Source organism: Taudactylus pleione, unplaced genomic scaffold (genome assembly GCF_031769625.1).
Source record: "Taudactylus pleione unplaced genomic scaffold, aTauple2 ptg000484l, whole genome shotgun sequence".
Classification (NCBI taxonomy): Eukaryota; Metazoa; Chordata; class Amphibia; order Anura; family Myobatrachidae; genus Taudactylus; species Taudactylus pleione.
Window position 1 is genome coordinate 2,833,121 of NW_028284886.1, and position 20,023 is coordinate 2,853,143.

The 20,023-nt window shown below is 46.4% G+C and overlaps 1 protein-coding gene across 2 annotated transcripts; it reads left to right on the forward strand.

The window, feature by feature from the left end:
* Positions 1 to 2,096: 2,096 nt before the first annotated feature.
* Positions 2,097 to 15,256, forward strand: KARS1 (lysyl-tRNA synthetase 1). Of its 2 annotated transcripts, XM_088449426.1 has the most exons (15): positions 2,138 to 2,225; positions 4,517 to 4,689; positions 4,907 to 5,033; positions 5,817 to 5,979; positions 6,579 to 6,672; positions 7,419 to 7,605; positions 9,557 to 9,682; positions 9,767 to 9,886; positions 9,967 to 10,129; positions 12,291 to 12,464; positions 12,782 to 12,867; positions 13,971 to 14,056; positions 14,189 to 14,315; positions 14,851 to 14,994; positions 15,084 to 15,256. In XM_088449426.1, exons 2-15 carry the CDS (start codon positions 4,556 to 4,558, stop codon positions 15,159 to 15,161), a joined length of 1,809 nt encoding a protein of 602 aa, XP_088305552.1. In that variant the 5' UTR covers positions 2,138 to 2,225; positions 4,517 to 4,555; the 3' UTR covers positions 15,162 to 15,256. The 2 variants fall into 2 exon arrangements, with proteins under 2 accessions (XP_088305553.1, XP_088305552.1); XM_088449427.1 differs by lacking the exon at positions 4,517 to 4,689 and having other exon boundaries at positions 2,097 to 2,225.
* The last annotated feature ends 4,767 nt before the right edge of the window (positions 15,257 to 20,023 follow it).

The window sequence follows — 20,023 nt, forward strand, 5'->3', positions numbered from 1 at the left end:
ACTCCCTCTATACATTAAACCTCTAGATCTATATCCTTACTTGTGTATATGAGAAAGCATCACCTATCCTAACTTTTGATGCTATCTCTATGTTATTTCGCTGGGCACCACAAAGCTGTTCTCGCTCTCCTCTCCGCCACAAGGGGGCAAAGGGGCCTGCCCCTCCTAGTACCTAACTATCTCTAGGTGCCGTTTGAAACCCCCCTAGTCAGTTTTCCCGCCGCCTGTGTGGAGAGCAGTAGTGACCTTCCTGGCCTCTCAGGCTCATTGCACCCGAACTTGTCCGACTTTTGAAGGTACGTATTTCTTTTTATTTTCTCACAATTTCTTGTGTTTTGCTTATATTATGAATGAAAATTACAAAGGTTGTGGATATTTTGCGGAAATATGTAGGTTTGTCCAGGGTGGCCTCTTAGGCACACTGCGCCTCTTAAAATTTAGTATTTTTTGTTTTACTTGCTTTAAGGTTAAGATATGTGGTTTTGTGAATCAGATTTCCATATATTCTCTCTTTGTACATCCTAATGAAGGTCACTGATCACTTTAAGAGCGTTAGAATTGAGTTAATTAAGTGCTAATGACGATTTTATAACAGGCGCCTGTCAGGCGCACTGCGCCCGAACCTGGGAGTCCCAGAGGTGCGCCTGACGCAGGGTTAACAATTAAATGCAGAGTAATTATTCCTGAAATGCATTTTAATTTTAAACCTATTGATATAACTAATCTTTGGTCACAAGTTCACCCTCTCTATTTACTAACTGACCTTTTTATTCTCTGAACAGGTACCAATAACGTTGCACAGGAGGTTGACAGTATATGCTAGTGGTAAAGGGGATGGCGTACGAAATAAAGGAGGGGGTAGGGTTTATAGGCCACAACAGTGATGTTAAGATGTGACTTACGGGAGCAGGGTGTAACTGGTAAATAGTCGCATGTTACATGGCCGCTGAAGGTCTCCACATGCTCCTTGAGGGGCTTCAAGTGCTTTATGAGTGGCTTCATGCGTCTCTGCTGGGACTCCTTACAGCGTTAAAAGAGCACCAAGTGGGCGCAGCCAGAAAGAGCATCACATGTCCATATTGGGGCTTTACGCTGCCATGTTAGGGCTCCATGCATCCATGCTGGGATATAACACGTCACTGAAGGGCACTTCTGTCCAGGAGTGGTGCCATGTAGGCAAGTTGGAGCATGATGCGTCCCTAGAGGTGTATTTTAGCCCGAGTGGTGCCACGTGGTCATGTTAGGGAGCCTCATGCCCATACATGGGCTTCACGCATCCAATGAGGGAAGCATACCCTCCAACATTTCCCAGTATGAACCCGGTACATGGGGGGCGTGGCCGCAGATAAAGGGGCGTTGTCACAGGTAAAGGGGTGTGTCCATGGGAGCTGGAGGCATCGGGCGCTGGCTAGTTTAGAACTTGCAGTAATATACTGCATGTTCTGTATACCGGTGCTGGCGGTCAGGGCAGAGGAGCACGGAGGTCGGCTGTCACTCAGCAGCGCTGCGGGAGTCCTGTGTCCCAACAGCGCTGCTTAACAAATCTGGTGAGTGTACCAACCCGGTACAAAACGGTACAGCCCCGTTTGCCGGTACAGACCATTAGAAAACGGTACTGTACCGGCTAAAACGGTATAGTTGGAGGGTATGGGGAAGCCACACGTCAATGGTGGTTCTCAACTTGGCCAATATGGGAGCCAAGTGCCAAATAAGGGGCACCACTTGCCCATGTTGGGAGCACCACACGCCCATATTGCGTTCCTGAAGTGGTGCCACACGGGCAGAGGAGGCAGATATGTTTGATAGCTCTCTGGATCCATACGAAGAAGGATCCAATTACCTAGCATTGTTGCAAATGTCTGGCCTTAAATCTCCCAGAGGAGAGTTTACATAAGGGGGCAATGGGCAGCCCATGGAAAGGAGGTCAGAAATCACCATGTCTTATATATACTATAGCTAAACTTACTATGTACCCTAAAGACAACAACATAGCACAGTACACACATACCACATATGGCATAGTTACCAGAATAACCAATCAGACACAGGGACGTCACTCAGCCCCGCCCACAGAAACCAGAGTGGGCGGAAGTCCAGTCCGCGGCTTCTGTCAGCGTAACCGGAAGTGTCGTCTCTCCATCTCTTCCCCTGTCTCTGCCTGTAACCACCATGGCCGATGTGCAGGCGGCAGCTCCCGGGGACTGTGAAGCCAAACTGAGCAAGAAGTGAGTAACAGCGCCTGCTTAGAGGCTGATACTGGGCAGCGCAGAGCCAGAGCTCATAGAGACTCCTCAAAACCCGGGTTTCTGTCGGACATGCGGCATCCAGCCGGTAAAGTGGCGTAGTGTGGAATTCTGGGAAATGTAGTCTCTCACTCGGCGCCTAGTGCAGCGTATTAAGGGCTGCTGGCCGGGAGTGGACTACAACTCCCATGGGCGGAGGTCTGGCTGATGTAACTAGGAGAAATTGGGGTCTCTAATAACTTAACACTGTATGGTGACTACTGGGAGAAGTCCTCTCTGTAGCCCCTTCAGTGATCAGTATAACTGGGCTTTACTGGGGGCTCACAGGGCTTTATTCCTGGCAGTCTACAGGGGTAAAGGTTCTATCTTCTATCTGGTAATTGCATTTGCCCCAAATATTAGCTGTAAAGACTAGATTAGATGAGTGCACACCAAAATATATATACATTTTTCCAGATTTAGCCAGATTTGTGGCAGCATGTTCGCTGAGACTATTGCGCTTTAGTGTAAAGAAAATTAACATCATTGTTAGGAAATTGAATTAGTCAGCTAAAGTTTATATATTTAGCCTTTGAAAAATTTGGGCTTTTTTTTTTTTTTAGCAAGCTGGTTGGATATAACCGGGACAAAGGGGTAGTGTACATGTCTATCACGTGACATTCTGTAAACCCCCAGTGCAGTATACAGTTTTATTTTCACTTCTGTTTTTGCTCAGCAGTCCTCCAGAGCTCTTCCTTAATGCATTTAAAAGCTTGGAATTTGCATTCCTTTAAAAGCTTGGAATTTGTTTGCATTCCTCTATGGCAGGTGTGGCCAACCAGTCAGAGTCAAAGAGCCCAAAAATATCTGTGGGGATATGTCAAAGAGCCGAGATCATGCGCCCGCCTAAGGCGCACATGCAAAAAGGGGTGTGGCCTTGTGCCAGCTAGGCCGCGTCCCTGATACGATTTTGTAGGAGTATGTAAAAGCGCATGCATGCAATCACCATGGAGGTATCTATTAAAGGGAAAAAAAAAGCCAGGACAATATAAAAAAAACATTGAAAAAAACATATCCACATAAAATACAATGAAAAAGCCACATCCACAAATACACTGAAAAAGCCACTTCCACAAAATATACAGTATATTGGAAAAAAAACCAAAAACAGATTCACATAATACAATCCAGCCCCTCCATGTGTAACTCCAGCAGCCCCTGATGTGTCACTCCAGCAGCCTCTCCATGTGTCACTCCAGCAGTCAGTGTCAGTCAGGGGAACCACATCAGGGCAATTGAAGAGCCACATGTGGCTCAAAGGTCACAGGTTGGCCACCGCTGCTCTATGGCCTATTTATTATTATTAGTATTACATTTTATTTATAGGGCGCCACAAGAGGTCCACAGCGCCGTACATACAGTAAAGGGTACACAGAACATTACATTACAATACAGTAACCAACTTATAAACAGAGCACAAGTAACAACAATTAGCAACACAATTCTCCATACACAATACAGCTGGGAAGGTGAAGGCTGTCATAGAAGTGCTAGAGATGAAGGCTGTGAGACAGTGGGGCGGAGGACCCTGCTCCTAGGAGCTTACAATCTAGGGGGCTAGCTTACACAAGCTATTCTTATTCTCTTTGCAGCGTTGTACAGATGGCTCGATTTCTTGGCTGCAGATCAGTTTTAATAAGGATACAGCTACCTGTGCAAAGTCATATTTGAGTGCAATTTATTCTGATTGAGCCAGTAACATCGGTACATTTGTGTGAATTAGAACTCATTATGCCACCCTAAGGGGTTGTACCCGTCTGTCTTTTGGTGGTTGCCCGTCTACGTCTTAATGCAAATGCTGCTACAAAACCATTCCATGGTGTACATCTCCGCGTTCGAATGTGCAAGGACTGAGGCACTCACGTTCAGCATCTGTAGAAATACCGCTCGGTGTGTCTTTAGCTTTCCTGGGTAGGAAACATTTCCCCGTTCCGCTCCTGTGAAAGAACAGGGGAAATGTTGGGCGGTCAGCCTCAGCAGCGTATTCACTACCAGATGCGGTTGGCCAATGTTTGGATCATTCGGGCTCATTGGAAGATCTTTCATGTCCTATAATCGCTGATCGGTTGAGGCCATACCCTATGCAATTATTGGCCCAATCCAATCGGCTGATGATTGCATAATGTGTGCCCGGCTTAAATCACCTATTCTATAAATGTGAGACCTAAAGTGGAATGCGCAATATATGGCGCACATGTGTAATTCTGTGTTCCGCCTTATTGTCTTCCCGTCAGGTGGTAACGCAAGTTGAGGGTTAGGTGTGGTGCGCTGCCATGTCGCAAGCTCTGCTCAGGCTGTTCAGGAGCCCAGTTTGGGCACAGAGAGCACTTAAGGAGCACATCCTGGGAAAGCACCTTTGTACCTTCTCCCCTCTCTGCAAGGACCATGATCTTCATGGGAAAAAAAGGTTGGTGATTTCCCGATCCTGTGACCCCACCAACTTTTTTTTCTCCATGAACTTCCCATTTCAGCTTGGTCAGGAAGAGGCCAGCGTGCTGGATGGCATCTTCCCTGTGATTCTAGGTGTAATTTGTTTATCTTTACAAAATTTAATGTATAAATATGCTGAGTTTACTGAAATGTCTGTACTGTTTCATTCACTTTCTCTGTCTTCTTCTTTCCAGTGAATTAAAAAGGCGTCTGAAAGCAGAGAAAAAGGCAGCTGAAAAAGAAGAGAAACTAAAGGAGCAGCATGAGAAAGTGGCGAGTACGGAAGCGGAGGCTGTCGATGAGGAAAGTCTCGATCCCAACGTAAGTTAATGCCTCCAGTTACAATCTGCTTTCTACATGGTGGCAGCCATTGCGTGGGCTCAAGCAGCATTGTCGCGATGCACTCTGTTACATCACTGCCATGTGAATCGCATTTTGCCCCATGCTCCAATGATGTAACTTATTCATACTGAATTCATTGTCTGCATTCTCACGCACTCTGGGCCTGGTTCAGAGCCGGACGCTCTTTAAGAGCGCTCGCTCTGGATCAGGGCGTTTTTTAATTTTTTGCTGCGGCCTCCTGGCCGCTCGCTAAGCTTTGGGTGACTACCCACAGCTTTTGCGGGAGGCCAGGTGATGGTCGCGATGGTCGGGGCTTGCGACAAGACCCTTGTGGTAGGGTCTCATCCGTCGCAAGCCCCAGAGAGCTTCCTGCTCTAACAGAGCAGGAAGCTCTCCACTGACATCACTGGTGATGTCAGTGGTGCCTCCCACAAATGTCAGGCGTTCCTTCGGGAACGCCTCCGTTTGTGTAGCCACCCCCCCCGCCTACAAAACGGGGCGAACTGTCGATCAACATCGACAGCCGCCCCTTATGTAGTGAGTCCCAGAGGGCTTGCGCATGCGCAGTACCCCACAATCGACCCGCTTGCGAGCGGGTCTGAATCAGGCCCTCTGCTCACAAAATCACTGCCACCACTGGCTATTTGTTTGGGCAGGCTTTTCCCTGACTATATGATCATTCAAAACCACATACAATGTTTCCCTGGTCTTTTGTTATTCACATTCATTGTAATTTTTTTTTTTCGTTTCTGTCATTACTAGCAATATTACAAGATCCGAACACAAGCCATCCAGCAGCTGAAAGGCACAAAGGACGACCCTTATCCTCACAAGTTCCATGTGGAATTGTCTCTCACAGACTTCATACAGAAATACAGTGGCCTGCAGGTTGGCGAACACTTGCAGGATGTTGTCAGCGTGGCAGGTTAGTATGTTGGCTATTCTCATATGCTTTTGGAAAATGTTCATCACATAAACAAAAAAAAAATATATATATATTTAAAAAAATTTTTCATAGCCAAGTTGCTGGCACTCGCGCTGTCCGTAAATAGTAATGCGCCGGTGCCCTCCACTATCCTGGCTCGCTGGTGCCAGGAAATCATGTAGGCAATTGCGGAGGTGGCGGCTTGTTAAAGATAGACATTTAACTCTCTTGTTGTGATACAACAAGAGAGTTAAGTGTCTATCTGTAACAAGGGGCCACCTTCGCATATATATATATTATATGTATTATTATTATTTTTTTTTTTTAAACTTTCAGTTTGTGTACTATTCCTTCTGTCTTAGTTATTTTATTTGGAACCATGGTCATCCGCAGCCATTAATAGTATACATTACAATTGCCTTAGTTTAACATCCGCATAGTCTCTTCTCATTTGCCAGCTTGCCCCTTGTGTCTGCCCGAGTCTCTCAGCAATCGGCTGTCGCCCCCTCTTCGGGCTGTTTGATATATTCTGCTTGTTGAGGTAATGGTCACCTGTCTGGGTCATACTGGGTGAAAATTCAAATCTTCCCTATTTTCAGGCAGGGTCCATGCCAAGCGTATTTCTGGAGCCAAGCTGATCTTCTATGATCTACGCGGGGAAGGCATGAAGCTGCAGGTTATGGCCAACTCCAAGTAAGTGTTGGAAGTGCCTGACATGTAATGCATGTGTGTCTTCTAAAGATCTAGATGGGGGATATACGTGCTGGCTACCCCTTGGTGTGGGTAAGGCATGAAGCTGCAGGTTATGGCCAACTCCAAGTAAGTGTTGGAAGTGCCTGACATGTAATGCATGTGTGTCTTCTAAAGATCTAGATGGGGGATATACGTGCTGGCTACACCTTGGTGTGGGTAAACTAAGGAGTATTTTATTCCTCTATGTTTACAATAGTCATTTAAATGTTGCATATTATAAAGTTGTGGTATTGCTTCCTGGTGTATCGAATGGAAACACAAAATATTGTAATAGGATATATACGGTATATATAGTGGTAAGTGTGAGCCAGTGAGTAACTACACGTTCGCTCCTGTCCTCAATGTACAAGATTATTATATTTACGTTTGTGTCTGACGTTATCCTGTGACATATTGAGTCTTTATTGAATTATGCGTTGGAGGCATGCCATCTTTTTCAGTTCCAGATCTCTGGTTATAGCGCAATGACATCACTTCATTAGTCAGCGATGTCACTAGTTCCTGGGGAATTGCTGTGTTGCTTACTCGTGAATATTGCAGCAGCCATTTATATGCCGGCCTCCATACTATGGATGATGTGTGTAGGCTTGTGCAGGCTGTGAGTCGTTCCCTTAGGTGAGGGGTGGTACACGTTCCGTTCTGTGTTACACCTCACTTGACCAGTTGTGTTGTTTCTCCGATCATAGATTTTACAAATCTGAGGAAGACTTTATCGCGGTTAACAACAAGCTACGTCGTGGCGACATTATCGGAGTCAGGGGGAACCCTGGGAAAACCAAAAAGGGAGAGCTGAGCATCATACCCGTGGAAATTACCCTTCTGTCCCCTTGTCTGCACATGTTACCTCACCTGCATTTCGGGCTGAAAGACAAGGTAAAGAAAACGCACTGCTTCTGTGATCCTAAATGGGCTTCTCATGTGTATTGTTTGCAATCTGCCTGTTGCTGTAATATAGGTCGTGTGTGTGTGTGTGTGTGTGTGTGTGTGTGTGTGTATATATATATATATATATATATATATATATCTCTATATCTCATCTGTATGTAAACTCCTGTTTCTATGTACATAAATATTGAAAACAGCTGAAATATATTTGGTGTAATCTATACCCGCTACACATGGTAAGGAAATCATTTTACATACGTGGAATAAGGAGCTGAATACTAAGTGGTGTATAGATGACATCGATAAGTGTCCTGTGTGCCTGGTGGTGATCCGGGGTGCAGGAAGGTGGAATAAAGAACCTCATAGCAGGGGCGTATCCATAATGGGTGCAGGGTGCGTGCGGCACATGGGCCCCTGGGTCCAGGGGGACCCATATCACTCACCCTGTACCCATAGTTTTAATAGTTACCTCTTCGAAGTCCCACGTTGGCGCTGTTAGCGCTGTAAAAATCGCCCTGAAAATGGCCAACGCTGCGTAGACTCTGGGCACAGACTAGTGCCCAGAGTCTACCACTGCGGCGCTGCGCTGAGTTCGATGCTTCACCTCGTCCTGTTTTTAGCAATCGTCCAATTGGTGGTGTTATTGATTCATTGACATTGAGAGTGGCTGCTGAGTGACTGCATTGGCCTATAGCTTCCAATTGGTCGTCTGGTCACGCACTCCGCCTCCCTACTCCACCCCTAAGGTTGTGCACGCAGCACTGTGATGTACTGTAATATGGAATCGGTATGAAATACCGCCAGACCTCTGTCCGGCAGTTCAAATCCTGACGCCGCAAGCCCAGCACCAGTGAAGATGCCGACTGCGCTAAAGGTAAGTACCAACTAACCGAACACCTCCACCTCCCTAACCCTCCTTTAGGAGTGCCTAACCCTCCCAGGGGCCCCTAACCCTCCCGCCCCCGCAGCTTACCTCCGATTGGTATGCCGGGCGTCGGGCTCCTGGTTAGGTAAAATGACAGGCGTCAGGATCTTGACGCCTGTCATTAGACCCCTGCTGGGGTTAGACAGTGGGGAAGCCGGCGGACTGCATCCCCTGTAATATACCCCAGGCACATTATGCCGATAATAGAAATACATCATTTATACAGTAATAAGTTATTTCTTCCCATGTTCACCTGGGGAAAGGACTATCGAACTACAACGTGAATTGATGCCAATCCCAATTTGTTACCCCTTGGTGAAATCGAGTACCCACTATGCTCTTGATGGGAACTACATTGTTCTCATTTTACATTCCTCGGAAGACTTTCACCTTATAATAACACAGCCTTTATGAATCCTTAATATTTTTACCCTTTAACTTATCTGAAGACGTTAATCGCGTGCGGTTATATGTTGACAATATAGATATATTTTCCTGACTTAAGGTGCATACACACACAACGATTTTTTGAAACTATGAACGATTATCGTTCATGCGCGTTCACGTTTGTAGTTCAGTTAGATTGACCAACTCAACGATTTTCAGTAAGGGAATACGCAAAAATCGTTTGTAGTTAAAAAAAAATCGTTCATTGCATTTAGTAAATGACCGATTTTCGTTAATTTTTTCCCTTGAAAAAATGAGCGAAAATCGTTAACTATAATCGTTCATTTACTAAATTGTTGTGTGTGTATGCACCTTTAGAAAGCCTTCTTTTTATTTTAAGAAGTTTTGATTTTACTGATAACGTTTAATAATTGAATAGTTTTGACTCCAGATTCCCCATAGAATATGTTCTTTATTTTTTTTCCATGTAGAATATTACCTTTATTCTGGGGTGCAACCTCTATCATATATCACAGGATTTAATATTTATACATTTTCAACATGCAATTGGAAATGTAGCGAAGCAGGCTTTTTGTCTCGTGTACGGATATATATTTTCTTTTCCAGGAGACCAGATTCCGTCAGCGGTACCTGGACCTAATTCTCAATGACTATGTACGACAGAAGTTTATTGTCCGGGCAAAGATGATCACCTACCTCCGCAAATTTCTGGACGACTTAGGGTTCCTGGAGGTAGCAAACTAATATTTTGTGGCCTCTACAGATTATTATGGGGAGCGCGTGACGTATAATGTCTCATATGTATTACATCGATAGATTGAAACTCCGATGATGAACATTATCCCTGGGGGAGCTGTGGCCAAACCATTTATAACTCATCACAATGAACTAGACATGGACCTGTACATGAGAATCGCCCCTGAACTCTATCACAAGGTAATGAGCTCCGGGGGCTTCTGTCTGGGTTCTAGGAGAGGTCACTCAGCAGAATCTAACGGCTGGTTTGTGTGTTCCAGATGCTGGTGGTCGGCGGCATTGACCGTATCTATGAGGTGGGCAGACAGTTCAGAAATGAAGGAATAGACTTGACCCACAACCCAGAGTTTACAACCTGTGAATTTTACATGGCCTACGCAGACTACAATGACGTCATAGACCTCACTGAGAAGCTGCTCTCGGGTAAGTCCTAACAGTGGGGAAATTGCAATAGCATTGGTGCTAGTTTATCCAAGCAAGCTTTATTAACCCTCAACAAGTCGGGTTAGTGCAGTCACCCAACTAAATGTGTCACAGCTGCAATTCTGAAAAGTCGCACAACGCAATGAGTTGTGGAAAAAGCACCGTGTCCAGGATTCTCCTGACCCAGTGGCTGCAGGGTGTGCAGTGTACACAGGACTCCCGGGTCATGTGGGGCTCCGCACTGCACATCATTCTCCCGAAACAGACACCATGGTGCGCCTACAGCATGTCCCTTCTATGCAGCCTGCTGGCAGTGCCATATCCCGCGTGCAGGGCCGCCATCAGGGGGGGACTGCGGGGACTCCAGTCCCGGAGAGAGAGGGGGCCCGGGTAGCGGTGGTGTGAAATGCAGTGATGTGCGCTACCGCACATCACTGCTGGAATGCATCGGGGGCAGCCAAAGAACTAAAGAGACTTGGTGGCATTTAATACATAGAGCCGTCTGCAAGCCAATCACAGCAGCTCGCGGAACGGCAGCCTGATTGGCTGCAGTTCCGCGAGCCAATCACAGCTCGTGGAACAACATCCAGCCAATCAGCAGTGGCCACTGCTGATTGGCTGGCTGCCGTTCAGCGAGTTGTGATTGGCTTGCGACCGGCTCCATGTATTAAATACCACCGAGACTCTTCCTCTTCTCTGGCAGCTGCCGGTGCATGCATTCCACCAGTGACACGCGGTACCGCACATCACTCTGCGCTGGCTGTCCTCTGAGCTCCCAGAGTCACGAAGATGGCAGAGTGTCCAGGTAAGTTTGTATGTATATATATATATATATATATATATATATATATAATCAGCACTTACCCACATTTATGTGTGTGATTTTATATATATATATATAATATATATTATATGTATATATATACACACACAGTATGTGTGTGTGTGTATATATATATATATATAGATATATATATATATAGATATAGTATATCTACAGTGTGTGTGTATATGTGTGTGTGTGTGTGTGTGTATATATATATATATATATCTATCTATCACACACATAAATGTGGGTAAGTGCTGTTATATTACTTGCTGTGCTGACACCTACATGGTTTTAATTTAATATAGCTACGCAGCACCAAAAAGTCTAGTTACGGCTCTGTTTGTTTGTGTATGTAATATATATATATATATATATATATATATATATATATACACACACACAATACATCTTGTGCTTAGATATATTAAATTAAAAACATCCAAATAAAAATGTCAGCACAGCAAATATAACAAAATTTACGAACGATTAATCTGTGCCCCCAATAGGTCCAGCCCTCCCTGTCTCTCACCCCCAAAGTAGCTCCACCCACATCCACAGCTCCGCCCACTTATGCCCCATATCGCGGGGGAGGTGGGCCCTGCCTAATTTGTCAGTACCGGGCCCCACCATTTCTGATGGCAGCCCTGCCCGCGTGATTAGAAAAAGATTGCGCAGGTGATAGTAATGACTCTGGCAGCCTTCGCCGTCTTCTACACATGCTCCTCCCTTACCAAAATATTGGAGCAGGGGGTGGGTGGGGGTCAATATTTCACTACCCTCACAGTCTGCAGATTGTCATAGCTCTCACTACTAACTCTGTTGGCCCCATAGTCTAAAGTGAACACCCTCCTGAGTGCAATAGTAGTACAACTGTTTGGGTAGTTAGGCTGGGTGTCTAAAATATGTTTTGAGGTTTATACGTACTGGTTGGTGTGGAGTGTAAAACGCAGATTAATGGTGCATTCACGGCACCCCATCGTTTTATATCCAGGTGAGTGTGTTGTGGAACGCCAGTTATCTATATAGATAAGATATTCAAAAGTGGAGTATGGAGGCCAAAAGGAGAAGAATGATAGATCAGGACTGTTATTCCCCCTTCACTTTGTACTTTCGGATTGTTTTCTAACTGTCCCCTCTCTTGGTCACTTGGTATAAATGTCCTATAACCCTGGTATGGATATACTTACGGCCCAACCTTATTTTACTAATGGAAGTGCCACAGAAGTGTAAGAAACCATTAAAGCCAGAAGGGTCAGTGGTTCTACTAACCTAAGTCATGAAATGTTCCAGAACATACAAGGAGTGTTCAGCATGTCCCCTTGTGTTTTGCAGGTATGGTAAAACACATCACAGGTGGCTACAAAGTCACTTACCACCCGGATGGCCCGGAGGGACAAGCCCATGAGATAGACTTCACCCCGCCATTCAGGAGGATCAGTATGGTACATGAGCTGGAAAATGTCCTGGGGAAGAAGCTTCCACCCACAGACCAGTTTGACACTGAAGGTAAGAACGAAGGGTACTACAGTGGTAATGCAGCGGGGTATAAGCTATAATTGTTCCCAGGACTGTTTGTAGTAGTTTGAATTTTGAATCTTAAACGAGTGGGGAGGGACTTAATGGTCTGTCTGCACTGGTTCATGGGTACGTATGGATGACGGATGGACAGGGTATGTACAGAAACTAGGTGTTTTACAGTATGATTTTTGGGTATCGCTAAATGTAGTGTTAATATGTATTGTACGCTTTTCACCGGTTATCGAATGCGCACATTTCACCCACCTGGACTTTATATATTGGTACCTCCTGTCTTTTTAAACCAGAAACCCGCAAGCTCCTGGACGACATTTGTGTGGAGAAAGCTGTTGAGTGTCCGGCTCCTAGGACCACTGCCCGACTACTAGACAAGGTGCGTAATGGCCTGAGATGTCAGCTGCTACTCTGCACTAAAGAAAAGCCGGGTACACACTAGACTATTTTATGAACGATTTGGCCGATTCCGACGCATCGGAATGACATATAGTGCAGTGTGTATGCACTATGGGGCTGATTCAGACACGCTCGCAAGCGGGTCGATGTTTGCCCCCTGCGCATGCGCCGCCTCTGGCGTGTGCATGCCCGAGACCTGGCCAGCGACGGGCGCTCCGTCGCTACGGGTCTTGCACCAAAATGGGGCGGCTGTCGATTGTGATTGACAGCTCGTCCCGTTTTGGAGGCGGGCAGGGGGGTGGCTACACAAACGGAGGCATTCCCGAAGGAACGCCTGCCGTTTGTGGGAGGCACCATTGACATCACCAGTGGTGAGCTTCCAGCTCTATTTAGAGCAGGAAGCTCACTGGGGCTTTTGCGGGAACGAGACCCTACCACAAGGGTCTCGTTGCAAGCCCCGATGGTCGCGACCATCGCGACAATCACCTGGCCGCTCGCAAAAGGCCGGCTCCATTTAAAAAAAAAAACCTCCCTGATTCAGAGCGAACGCACGTTGTCAGCGACATCGTCCGTCGGACCTGCATGCAGGCCCGGCGGGCGATATCATTAGAGGTGGCCATGCTGCATTCGTTCTCTCACTGCCGGCAACGTCAAGTGTGTATGCACTTACCGATGCCGGGTCCCGTCACTAGCGGTATCCACATCATTTAGTGTGTAGCCAGCATAATATTGTAGATAGCGGTTTGTGATTGGACTCCATTAATTTGCCAGCGGAGTCCCCAGGGACAATCCCCTGGCGCTTCAGTAGGGGATGGACACTTTTTCAAAAACATTTACCAAGATGGGTGTAGCTGTAGGAACAATACAAGTCAGCCATTGGGCAATTGGTAGAGTCCCTAAGTTCCCTGCCTAATATAGAGATGCATAATAGAGGAGCCTCACTTTTCATTCTCACATATGGCAGTGGGTATACGTATCACAATGAACATATTGTAGATCCATATAGACATTTCAGTTATATAACACTGGTTTTGATATACATTTTACTTCCCAATGCTCCAATTTTTGTTTTGTGTTTTCCAGCTGGTTGGCGAATTCCTGGAAGTAACCTGCATTAACCCGACCTTTATTTGTGACCATCCGCAAATCATGAGCCCTCTTGCTAAATGGTAAGCCCTTACCTGTCACAGACCTTTCCCTGATGTGTCGGTGCCTGTTACTGGGCGATCTATAGTTATATTGTGAGATCATCTAGATGTTCTGGTGCCAATCGTTTTTTTGTCCCCTTTCCTATACACAAGGCACCGGTCTGAGAAGGGGCTGACGGAAAGGTTTGAGCTGTTTATCATGAAGAAGGAGATCTGCAATGCATACACTGAATTGAATGACCCTATTAAGCAGAGGGAGCTGTTTGAAGATCAGGCAAAGGTAAATCCCAAATCGTGTGTGTGTGACGCATTCCAGGTTTTATTACTATATCTTCTGTTTCTATAGCACCAAAATATTATGCAGCACGTCATCCACCGAACACGATGTTAGATCCACATGCAGCACTGAGGGGTACATTTACTAAGCTGCGCTTTTCAAAGCCACCATGAATTCTGTGGTTTCAGTCGCTGGATTTCAAAGGGCGATGATAAATACAAAACACGCCTGGTTTTATAGTTAATATTATAACCCCTTTAAATCCAGCAGCGTAAGACAGTGCCGCTTAGTAATTGTACCCCCGAAATCTCCTTTCCTTTATGCTTATATATGATATGAAGTAAGAACCGTGTTCTGTACACAAAGTATTACGTGTAAATATTATATCATCATCTGATATGTATTGGTGGCTTACATTGGGTTTTTTAACAGAGATAAAGCTATGAATGGGGATTTCACTGCTTTATATTGTCCTTTAAAAAGAAATGTTAAGAACGTATTATGGAGTTATATAAATTATTGGCTTGTGGTTATGTAGGCCAAAGCAGAAGGCGATGATGAGGCGATGTTCATCGATGAAACTTTCTGCACCGCCCTGGAGTATGGCCTGCCACCGACAGCTGGCTGGGGAATGGGCATTGACAGATTGACCATGTTCCTTACAGACTCCAATAACATTAAGGTACGAGCACAGAGAAGACCATTTAATGGTCGTACCGTCCGTCTGGCCATGTTTCCGGGTGTCTAATACCAGTCTGTACTTTCTTCTAGGAGGTGCTGCTGTTCCCGGCCATGAAACCTGAAGATAATAAGAAGGAACCTGCTCCCAGCTCTGGAACCTCCGTGTAACCCGGTGGAGTCTGATTTTATGATGTTTAATATGTATTTTGTCTCTATGCGCCAAACTGCTTTATACTGAACAGAAATAAATTCTATAAACTGTGTTTCCGTGCCTGTAGCGTGATGTCCGGGCAATGGCAAAGCTAAAATACCAATGGATAAAGTGGTTCTTCTGTTACATGATTACTTTGTGTACTCCAGTGTATTGCCACAGGAAAATGCACCGTGTGTAATGCAGCGAGCGTTCTCTGTGGTGGTGAACGTGTAAGCCAAGACCTAGTTTGTTTTATCAAGTTATTTATCCCGCGCACCCATCCCGCAGCACTTTACAGGGAATATTTCTGTCATTCACATCAGTCCCTGCCTCAGTAGAGCTTACACTCTATGGGGTCTATTTACTAAGCAGTGTTAGGAGACAGAGCGAAAAGTGATAAGGTGCCAGCCAATCAGCTCCCACCTGTCATTTTTCAAACACAGCCTGTGAGATGGCAGTTGGGAGCTGATTGGCTGGCACCTTATCACTTTTCACTCTGTCTCATAACACTGCTTAGTACATAGACCCCTATATTCCCTACCACATGGACTCACACAGACACTAGGTTTTTTTTTGTGTGTGTTTTGTCAGAAGCCAAGTAACCTACCAGTATGTTTTTGTTTTTTTTGGGGGGGGTGTTGGGAGGTAACCCACACAATCACTGGGAGAACATACAAACTCCCCACAAATAGTGCCTTGGTCAGGAATTGAACAAATGACCTCAGGGCTGTGAGGCAGTAATGCTAATCACCTTGCCAACCATGCCACAGAGAACCCAGTGGTGTAATTAGACATTTCATGGTCAAAATTGCAACAATTTCACATACTCTAGTTTTATTTTTTAACCGAAACATATTATTTTATTTTTATTTTATATATATTTTTTTGTAGTATGACCTGTAGCTCGGTCTTTCCTTTTGCGAAAATGAGGTATTGGTGTCAGTGTGGCTCTCTCAGGCTCTCTGCAGTAATAAACACTTGCATTTCAGCATTGAAACAATTTAGTATCAGAGGGTGACCTAACCTTATAGCCCTCTCATATGGTGACAGAGGGGGATGGGGAGGATAGTACTGTAAGGGAACGTATAAAGAAGGGCTCATCATAGTTCCGCTGTTCACTTCATCATAGGTCATGTGGTTGCCTTAGTACTTGTATGGCAAAGAGCAAACAGAACGTAATAAATAGCAATGCAGCACGGCCCCCCATAATGTGTTGTCTTGCAGTACAGCAGAATGATTTATGTTATACACCTTAATTCATGGGATTTCAGTCTTAACCTTTACATCAACAAGAGGTACAGAAGCGTACATGTGTACACTCATAATATTACACTGAATTTCTGACCAAGTAGCCAACCTATCCTGTAACAGATTAACACATCTCATGCAGACAGCCACACTCAGCCATGTAACATTATAGTTACAAAAACCTATGTATGCTACAAACTGATCTCTTCCGGTGTTTCATTGTAACCTGTGTCCCCAACTCAGGCAGGAGCTTATCTGTTTTAATATAATTCAGCCACGTTAGAATGTGGGAAGCTCACACACTTTCTACTTCAGGGTCCATAGGGGGTCCACAGGGTTGACCTTGGGGTATAGGTTGGGAACCAAATCCGGGCACCACGCAGTTAAAGCTTTTAGCTCCCAGGATGCACTGGGTCCACTCTCCCTATAACCCCACCCCCAAGCCAGAGGCACCTCAGTTTAAGTTGGTGCCCGGCCGGAGTCGGGTCACCGTTAGCGCAGGGGGAGCTGATTAGCAGCCCCTAAGCTTATTTTATTTTTATAGGGACAAAGTTTTTTCATGGACTTTGGACTCTTCAGAGCGGCAGCGTCGGACTGTCCATAGGACGTCTAAGCTGCCGCTCCGTCACCCCGCTGGCGCTGAGACGCCAGTACAGATCTGGGGATCTCAGCGGGACCCCAGAGTCTGTACTAGCCGGACTCTGCGGGCGCCCAGGACTGCTGCCGGATCCACGGGGAGCAGGTAAGGTCGCGGATCACCGCTTGCGGTGATCCGCGCATTTCAAATGCAGTCCTGTGCCTCCGGTCTCAGGGGACAGACCGGAGGCGCCGGCAGTGGCGGCGGGCCCCCCATACCCCGTGTGTCCACTAGACCACCAGGGACTTAACGATCGGTGCAGGGAGCCGGCGTCCCGGGAGGTTAATAGCCGGCCAGGGGAGGCAGCCTTCCCTGTTACAGCGGCTCCTCCCCTCAGCTCAGCGCGCCTTTCAGTATCCATAGTCTGGCGTCGCTGAGCTGCTTCCTCCGCGGGCCACGCTTCCTCTGAGGTCTCCAGCGGCCATTTTATCTCTGTGGTGCAGCAGAAATCTCTCAGGATGGCAGTGAGTCCAGTCCCCCTGCGTACCTCACCATCAGGTCAGTGTACACAGCGCTGTAGCCTTCCCAGACACTGAATCTGGGCAGTTGAATGCAGTGTAATAGTGCAGTATATTATATGACATGTTTATGTATATATGTATATATCTGCATTGTATGTGACTTATGCTAGTGCTGACTGTACTTTATTCTCTCACCTGTCAGTGTATATCTATCCCTTTTCTTTATCTGCCCTAATACAGCTGTACTTAGGGTGGTTCTGAGACCTCACATTTATATACTTGTTAATATTTGTGTGGTTTGTCACATACTGTTGCGTGCTGCACGTTGCCATATTTTAGATGGAACTGTGTGTTGCATACGCTGAAAATGGGTCCCTGCAGCTAATTTTTGGCATCAGTCAGGACCAGTATAGTGCTGCTTAATATTTCCGCCAAGATTGGTCAGATATGTCTGACCAGGAGATAGAGCGTTATACTGCACCCATTTTTACTATCCTGCAAGCCATGTGCTGCAGGTGTTAGTGCGGAGGATTTGACTCATAAAGGGTTCTGTATGTGGCGTCATCTGGTGCCGGCCTCTTTCACGACCCCCTTGGGCGGTTTGTTTTCTCGGGATCCTCTCAATTGCGGATCGCCGGGCGGGCCCCATTGTTGTACCTCACTTGGGGTTACTTCACCATACTGCCCTTTTCATCTCAGGGTATCTCGCAGCTTCTTGCACTCTTCCCCTGTGACACAGACTACCGCTCCCTGCAGGGGTTTTTCGCAGTATATGAATTCCCCCTGGTGCCACAATAGTCTGTCATTCCCCTTGCAGGGATTACCACAACAGCCACCCTGGGTGGATGTCGTTTTCTACGAAACGCTAATTGGCGTGGTTGACGCCCTGTGGTTACTTCCCAGTTGGCTCTGCCGTGAACTGGGTACTGTTCGGGGCTCTTTCCCTCTTACACGGGGGGAAGCCTATTTCAGGTATTATTATCCCTGCTTTAGGGCTGGTAGCAGGTCCATTCTGGTTAGAGTGAATGTTGACCTGCACCTGTATCATACACCCTCAGTATTGCGTGCCTTCGGGTTACCTGTTGCTGACTAGCGGGTGGATCGCATAGCGGGACTCTGGCTGTTGCCAGATAGGAGGTGTTACAACAGTGTTTGGCCTCCTGTCCCAAATTCCCTGAGGGTCATCACGAGCCCCTCCTGGGGGGGATGGGCGTGTTACTCGTCTGATTACAGACGTTACTACGCCTCCCATTCCTGCGTGGTCGGATTCTTCGGATCCGTAGGTGGTAACTCTGCCTGAAATCAGTATACTTGCTTTCAGGAGTTGTTACCCATCCTACCATGGCTATAGCATGGTTGGTTAATACTATTGCATATTGGGTTGATGCATTTGTAACGTTTTTTCCCCTCCAACACGTCGGGGGTTCAAATGTATTTGGTCGCTCAGGTAATATATGCAGTTGTCATAGGTGGACATGCCTATATTGGATACCAGTCTCCTAACTTTCAGAGTTCCGGCTGCGACTGTATCCTCCGTAATACCCTATGGCTGCGCTCTGAGAATGCAGAGGTGCAGATACCATCTTTAGGGTTGATATTGTTTGGTCCTGACCTTGACAAGATTGTAGTAACATTGGCAGTATTACTAACGACAAGTTTACCGTTTTCAGCTATGCACACTACAAGGCCTCAGACTAAGTCTGTTAAGTCTTTTTTGTCCTCTGGGTCAGCCTAAAGGTCTGTTTCTTCGTAGACTGTCGGCATCTACAAGGGCCGACATATCCAGTACCGAGCAGGCCTGGACTGCCAGCCGATCCTGCTTCTGAACCTACGGATATCTCTTCAGTCTGACGGGACAGGCCTACAACTGGGAGATACCGATTTTCTCAGTTCGCCCGGTATTAGTGTCAAGTTGCCGCGGCTACGTGGGTAGGAGGGTACGCCCTCTTTACAAGGGCCTTACAGATCCAGAAAGCTATGCAGTTGTTGCGGTAAGCGGAGCTAATTGGGCCATCCCCACTATCTCAGTGAGGGACTGGTTGTTCTGTTTTCTTTCTGGTGCGGTGGCTGAATGGTCCTCTTTGGCCTGTTCTCTGTCTCAATTCCCTGAACCAGTTCCTAAAGCTACCTGGGCTCAGGAGGAAATCCCTATGCTCCATCATACGATGTTTGGAACCTGGGGACTTTAGGGTATCAATGGATATACAGGACGCGTGCCTACGGGTACTTACAGAGACCTTTCCTCAGCATGGGCTGAGGTTTGCTGTATCACAGCAACACTTACAATTTTTCGGGCTCTGCCTGTTGGGACTGTCCTCAGCCCCACAGGGGTTTACCAGCGTTTTGGATTTTCTGTCAGTTCTTCTGTTCAGTATATCCCAATGCTCCTGTACCTGGACGGCCTCCTGCTCTTAGCGGGATCACCGGGGTACTTTACGGCCAGGTCAGGATGACTGTGGCTTCTTCAGGGTGCAGACGTTTAATCAACGGG

Bases quoted from the DNA above. Each gene is read 5' to 3' on its own strand.
- KARS1 (XM_088449426.1), top strand. From the start codon at position 4,556: ATGTCGCAAGCTCTGCTCAGGCTGTTCAGGAGCCCAGTTTGGGCACAG. The intron at 4,690-4,906 runs GTTGGTGATTTC...TCTTCTTTCCAG, and splicing joins GATCTTCATGGGAAAAAAAG to TGAATTAAAAAGGCGTCTGA. The intron at 12,868-13,970 runs GTGCGTAATGGC...TGTGTTTTCCAG, and splicing joins CTGCCCGACTACTAGACAAG to CTGGTTGGCGAATTCCTGGA.